The 7500-nt window shown below is 32.3% G+C and overlaps 1 protein-coding gene across 2 annotated transcripts in view; it reads right to left on the bottom strand.

Annotated features, from left to right (window-relative positions):
• The window catches only part of LOC122330393 (neuronal acetylcholine receptor subunit alpha-7), a 28854-nt gene that overhangs the window by 14104 nt on the left and 7250 nt on the right, over positions 1–7500 (bottom strand). For both annotated transcript variants that reach the window (XM_043227342.1, XM_043227341.1), the window contains exons 4-6: positions 4621–4730; positions 2640–2719; positions 379–546 (exon numbers count right to left, since the gene is read on the bottom strand). In XM_043227342.1, the coding sequence (XP_043083277.1) occupies positions 379–546; positions 2640–2719; positions 4621–4730 (358 nt within the window). The remainder of the gene's footprint in view (positions 1–378; positions 547–2639; positions 2720–4620; positions 4731–7500) is intronic.

Consider the following 7500-nt stretch of genomic DNA (forward strand, 5'->3'; position numbering starts at 1 on the left):
ACTGGAGGTTAAGTGCTGGGTGTCCGGTCAGAGGAGAACTGACCCCAACTGAGTCTGGTTTCTCCCAAGGTTTTTTTTTTCTCCATTCTGTATGCATGGGGTTTTGTTTCCTTGCCGCTGTCGCCTCTGGCTTGCTTGGTTGGGGACACTTAACTTCTAGTGACTATCGTTGAATTGACTACAGAACCGTCTCTGCATTTAATAAGAAATTGTTCAAGTCACTATATATCCCTGTCATTATACTGTACAGTGCTTTGATGCAACCTGTGTTGTTAAAAGCGCTATATAAATAAAAATGATTGATTGATTGATTGATTGATTCTATTCATCATACGGGAGCACAGTATCATACATCACTGTGGCGTGTGTAAGACCTACCGACCAGGTCCCATTCCCCGTTAGCGATGTATCCCGTGATATCAGCCTCCATCATCTGCAGGTCCAGAGACCATCCTCCATACGTCCACGAGCCGAACTTCAGATCACAGCGCTGGACATCGAACGGGAACCAGCGCACATCGATGTAGCACGTGCTCTTAAAGATGCCTTAACAACACAGACACCTTCTCTCAAATCAAACACGACAACAGAATAAAAGATTCAGAAGGAATGAACGACAAACAACCGAAACAAAAGCATATGCATCGGAACAGACTCAAATAAAAATCGAACAGAAAAGAATGCAATAGAATCAATCAAACAGAACATAAATAAAGGACAGACAGAATCAACCACAACCAAATCAAAAAGAATCAAAAACACTAAACAGAATCAAATAGAATCAAACAGAACAGAATCAAAATCGAACAAAGCCGAATCAAAACTAAATCTGAATAAAAACAGAAATCTATCCACAAAAAAAACCCAGAACAGAATCAAAAACAAATAAAACATGAACTGAATCCAGCACAACAAAATCAAAAACGAATGCATGAAAGAGAACATTAAAAAACAAATAAACAAAACAGAATCAAATGTGATCAAACAGAGTTATAAAAACAACTAAAACACTAAACAGAATCAAATAGAATCAAACTAAATCTGAATAAAAACAGAAATCTAACAAAAAAAACTAAATCAGAACAGAATCAAAAACAAATGCATCAAAGAGAACGTTAAAAAACTAATAAACAGAACAGAATCAAATAGAATCAAACACAAAAGAATAAAACAGAACAGAATCAAAATCAAACAAAATCTGAATAAAAACAGAAATCAAAGCCAAAAAAACGGAATCAAAACAAACAAACAAACAAATAAAACATGATCAAACAGAATCAACCACAACAAAACCAAAAAGAATCAAACAGAACAGAAGAGAAAACAAACAAACAAATGAAACACAAAGTTCAGAAAGTATCCCTAAAAGATTCCCTGGACCTGAACTGGAGGAAAGAGTCCCTCTGAACACAAACTTCTGTCAGTGTCCACGGCCATCCCATAATAAACCGCTCCGCACGGCCTCATGGGAACCCGGATCACTCAGCGCCTGCTGATTTACATAAATCCCATCATGCCTGTTTCTGAGCTCTCCGCCCGTCGGGTGTGTGTATCGATCGCTGTCAGACAGTGTGTGTGTGTGTGAGTGTGTGTGTGTTCAGCAGGTGACAGGTGAGTCCAGGTCACCCTGAGCCCCGACCAGAGCGATACGAAATAAATCAGTGTCTATCCTCTCAGAGCGTTTAAACCACTGAAGAGACAGCATACCCTTCTCATTATTAACTTACACCACAAATATGATTAACTTAGCTGAAGAAAATACATTAATAATAACACTAAAATATATATAAACTGAAACTGATCAGTTTAAGGTTAAGTACTAATATTAATACTGAAAACTATATATTAATAATAACTAAAACTAAAGTAAAACAGAAATATATATATATATATACACACATATATTTTTTAGTAGTTAATTTGTTTTTCTTTTTAAAATTACATTGTGATCTTGATTAGATAACATTTGTAAGTTTATTTTGCTGATATATATATATATATATATATATATATATATATATATATATATATATATATATATATATATATATATATATAAATTATTAATTTATTTTATTAATTTATTTGAATAGTTGAATAGATAGATAGATAATAAATGAAATGATAGATAGATGAATAGATAGATATATATAGATATATAGATAGATAAACAGACAGATAGAACATAGATAGATAGAACATAGATAGATAGATATAACATAGATAGATAGAACATAGATAGACAAATAGATAGATAGATAGAACATAGATAGATAGATAATAAATGAAATGATAGATAGATGAATAGATAGATATATAGATAGATAAACAGACAGATAGATAGATAGATAGATAGAACATAGATAGATAGATATAACATAGATAGATAGCTAGAACATAGATAGATAGAACATAGATAGATAGATATAACATAGATAGATAGCTAGAACATAGATAGATAGAACATAGATATACAAATAGATAGATAGATAGAACATAGATAGATAGACAGAACATAGATAGATAGACAGATAGATAGATAGACAGACAGATAGATAGATAGACAGAGAGACAGATAGATAGATAGATAGATAGATAGATAGATAGACAGATAGATAGATATAGATGCAGGTGTTTACCTGGTGGCAGGTACTGACAGTATCCTGAAGAGTTGATCAGCACGTTTGTGTGAAATGTGGCATCGAACCTCTCATCAGCACTGAAAGAAACAGAGCAGTCAGAAAGAGAGAGTCCTGAGAGCGTCACCTCATGACTGTAGTGTGTGACACGAGCTCTGCAGCTCCAGACAAACAGCTCTATAAAGCAGCGGCCCAGTCAGACGACTAAATCACGGTGATTTAAGACGCCACAAAACTGCTGAAGATGACACGCTGAGAGACTAACTCTCCGACACGCTCTGAGAGATGATGAGCAGAACTTCTGCAAGACCGGCGCAGTGCATGCTGGGTAATCACATCCAGCGACCTCACAGAAAACAGAAGCTTTCCATGTGTGTAAACCCCACCCTCAAAAACACATTTATGTATCGCATAACCAGCTATAATACACTGAAAACAAACCACGAACAAATAAAATAATAATAAAAGTAAAATAAAAAATAATAAAAATAATCAAAAATAAATAATAAAAGATGCAGATTGGTCACTGCTGCCCCGCTCAAATATTATATTTACATTCATATTTTCTATTTAATCAGATTTTATTTTAATATTTTACCATTTAGTAACAATTTAAGCAACTTTGCAGTATTTTAAGATTTCAAATATGTCTATTTTTCGTTTAGATTTATTTTGATTTGATTTTAGTTATTTAGCAACTTAAACTAAATGAAAATCAATTGTTAAAAACAAATAAGGTTGTTTAAATAATCAAGGATATTATAGTTAAGCAAAACCAAAACCATAAATGAACCCCAAAACATTACACTAAAACTTAAATATAAATATATATATATATATATATATATATATATATATATATATATATATAGACACACACACAGATATCCAAAAACATTAAATATTATATACTAAATATTAATACACACACTTTAAATAATAATAAATACATAAAGACAAATGCAACAAAATTACTAAAACTGTAGCTTATTTTACACAGTAAAAAAACCCATAAAAACATCAAAATATTAATTTTACAAATGGTATAAAGATGGTTAAAATATGACTAGCTGTGGAACAATGCAATATTTAACATTTAGTTAAAAAGTACGACAGCGAAACGAATGCCATTCAATGACAAATAAATAAACTTAGTTGTTCTGTATTAAAATGCATTAATTTTATTGGTTTTATTCGAGAAATCGGACCTGATCCGATGCATCACATTAAATTTATTAGCTTGTGTTGAAACGGTGTAACCCATCTGGATGAAACTGCCTATGCCATGCAAATATATAAATGTTAAATTTACGTATTAATGTTTTTGAGAGGATATGCAAGATTTATTTTGTGAAGAAATAGCTCCAGCGGGCAGTGCAAAAAAAAATGTGAGGGTCAAAATAAATGAGCAGTGTTGACAATAAATGCAGCTGCTTTAAAACGAACGGATCATTTACTAAACAAAAAAATCTCTCACTCTTCACCGAGTTCTCGTAAAGAAATAATTTCTTAATGATGTCCTTCATCCAAGATGAGTTGTTTCTTCATCAAGTTTGGAGAAATGTAGCATCACTTGCTGACCAATGGAAGTGAATGGGTGCCGTCAGAATGAGAGTCCGAACAGCTGATAAAAACGTCACAATAAAGTGAGTATAAGAAGATTAAACCAGAGCGGTGTGGATTACGGCGGTTATGGACTCTCAGTCTCACGGCACCCATTCACTTCCATTGGTGAGCAAACCTGATGAAGAAACAAACTCATCTACATCTTTTGGGGCCTGAAGGTGAATGCATTTTCAGCAAACGTCTCATTTTCAGGGCGAACTGTTCCTTTAAAGCAATCATTAAATAACGTTAAAAACGAACGACGTTATTAAACAACACTGTAAAAATTCATTGGCATCCGTTAAGAGTCGACGGACGCTCCGCGCCAAAGAGTGTGCAAAATGTTTTGCCAAACAATGAATAAACGAATCTGTACCTGTTATACAGCAGGATGTCGGGTCTCCAGATGAGGGAGTCTGGGAAGCGGACCGTGTTCACGCCGGGATAATCGCTCGTGTTCCACCGCAGGTAGTGGTCTCTCCAGTACTGCAGCACACAAACAGGAAGCTCGGTTACATTCGGCAGCTGACCATGACATTTCAGTTTAAATGCCAATCTGCAGAAGACCTAGAAGTTTCTTTGAGAAAAAAAAACCCATGCATTTTTGTTGTCTTGAGCGACTATGTTGTTCAATACATAAACAGAGACAATTGTTTTTGTTTATTTGTCTCGTTCACTTTTTAGAATAAAAAGGGACTAATCTGTACCTTTACACATCTTTAAGACACCTTTGGGGTAAATAAGGTACTTTTTTTTGAATGTTTGGATCGTTAAAACCGTATTTGTCATCATATATGGAGAGCACATGCGTAAAAACACTGCATGGGTCAGAATTATCATTTAAGTAAAGATTGCGTTGCATGAAGTTATTTCATAAATGTCTTCTTAAAAAAAGGCTATATGCATTTAACGACATTTCTTTGCTGCTTGCGTGTATATGATCCTACCAGACGTGTCTGTGCTCTGTCTGCTGGTCTGAGCAGATATCGACGGACTCGTGCCATTACATACACGGCTCGTCGTGGCGTATTAGATTACTGTAGATGCGTATCGCTCTTCTTAAAGGAAGGTTCACTATCAGAGATCATTACAGATAAGACGAAGGCCAGGGGAGCCGGAGACATGCTCTGCTTGACTGGGTTTCATCAAACACAGCCTGTTAAATATATTAGCGCTGTCCAACGATCAATCACAGCCGGTATAAATGGTTTAGTTTACATAATATCTGGTGTACTGTGTATATTTATTTTGCATATATAAAGACAAACGTGTGCATGTATATATTTAAGGATTTTTTTAATTTTTTTTTATTATATATATATATATATATATATATATATGTTTTTTTATTTTGTTTTATATATATTAAATATAAATGCATTTATTTATTATATAATATATGCTGTATGTTTTATATATATTTATATATATTTTTGTTATATATATATAAAATATTAAATATAACTGTATTTAAATATTTTATTATATAACATATATGCTGTATGTTTTATATATATTTTTTGTTATATATATAAAATATAAATGCATTTAAATATTTATTATATAATATATGCTGTATGTTTTATATATATATATATATTAAATATAAATGCATTTAAATATTTTATTATATAATATATGCTGTATGTTTTATATATTTTTTTTATATATATATATATATATATATAAAATATTAAATATAAATGTATTTAAATATTTTATTATATAACATATATGCTGTATGTTTTATATATATTTTGTTATATATATATATATATATAAAAATATTAAATATAAATGCATTTAAATATTTATTATATAATATATGCTGTATGTTTTATATATTTTTGTTATATATATATATATAAAATATTAAATATAAATGCATTTAAATATTTTATTATATAATATATGCTGTATGTATATATATATATATTTTATTACATATTATATATATATATATATATAAATATAAAATATTAAATATAAATGCATTTAAATATTTTATTATATAATATATGCTGTATGTGTCTATATATACATATATAGTACACACAAATATATTATGCAAACAAAAACGTTCATGTCGGTCGACTCTATTCCTCAGAATTGCGAGTATTTGAATATAATGCAGTGCCGTTCTTAGTTTGCTAACTTCTGTGCTTCTACTTTATTTCAGCTCTTCCTTTATATAGGTGACCCTGGACGCTCTCGACTGCGGATGACATTCAGCGCGGGGCGTTTGTTGGTTTCTGCTGTCAGCTGTTTTCCTCCACACACTGGCGCACGCACATGTTTAATTAGGCTGTTATCGGCGCTCGCTGCGGGAGAATAACAGGACGCCCTCGCTCTTCACGAAGATTAGAAAGGCGCTCACTCTGCAAACCCGCCGTAATCTCTCTCTGTCGTTTTCATTCATTTTACACCCGGAGCGGTTCCTTTAGAAACTCACCCTCGGCCTGAAATACTCTTTACTCATCATTTGCTCTTCAAAACGCCTCGGCTTATTCATTTATTAATCTGGTTTTTATTTTATCGCTTTTGTTAACTTTTTTTGGCCAAAATATATTACGCAAAAAAAATAATATATGCTATTACGAAAGATTTATTTATTTAAGAAAATAGGTTTTGCAATGTAAAATATTTTCTATTTAAAAAAACATTTTAAAATATTTACGACAAATTGTTTACACACACACACACACACATATATATATATATATACAATAAACAATTTGTCGTAAATATTTTAAAATTTTTTTTAAATAGAAAATATTTACAATATATATACAATATTATATATAAGTGCTGTAAATATTTTATAGAGATTTTAGTTCATAACATGCCTAATTCAAACCCCTTTTTTGTGTGTGACATAACAAATGCCAACAACTGAACTGTTGTTCATTAATTGTCTTTAAAAGTATCTCTAGGGTTTTTATTTCCCCCCATAGGTAGTGCTTTGGTGCAAACTTCACTCCTAATTTGATCAGAAGCGGTGTTTTCTCCAGCTAAGCGCGTGTAGGAGGAATGATCCAGAACACAAATGCTGAAGCCGTGAGCTGGGTTTATGCCGAGGAAACCGGATTAAACGCCCCTGCTCTCTCAGAGAAAGCCAGATCCATTGGGTTTCCTCCGCATCTACTCAAAATAACCGCCTGCCCTTCCCAGCATGCTTTTAGAGACAAAAGCCGCGGCAGCTCTTCAGCGAGACACATGGCAGACGTGGGTTATTTGATTAGACATGATATTACAG

The sequence above is a fragment of the Puntigrus tetrazona genome, chromosome 25, assembly GCF_018831695.1.
Source record: "Puntigrus tetrazona isolate hp1 chromosome 25, ASM1883169v1, whole genome shotgun sequence".
Taxonomy (NCBI): Eukaryota; Metazoa; Chordata; class Actinopteri; order Cypriniformes; family Cyprinidae; genus Puntigrus; species Puntigrus tetrazona.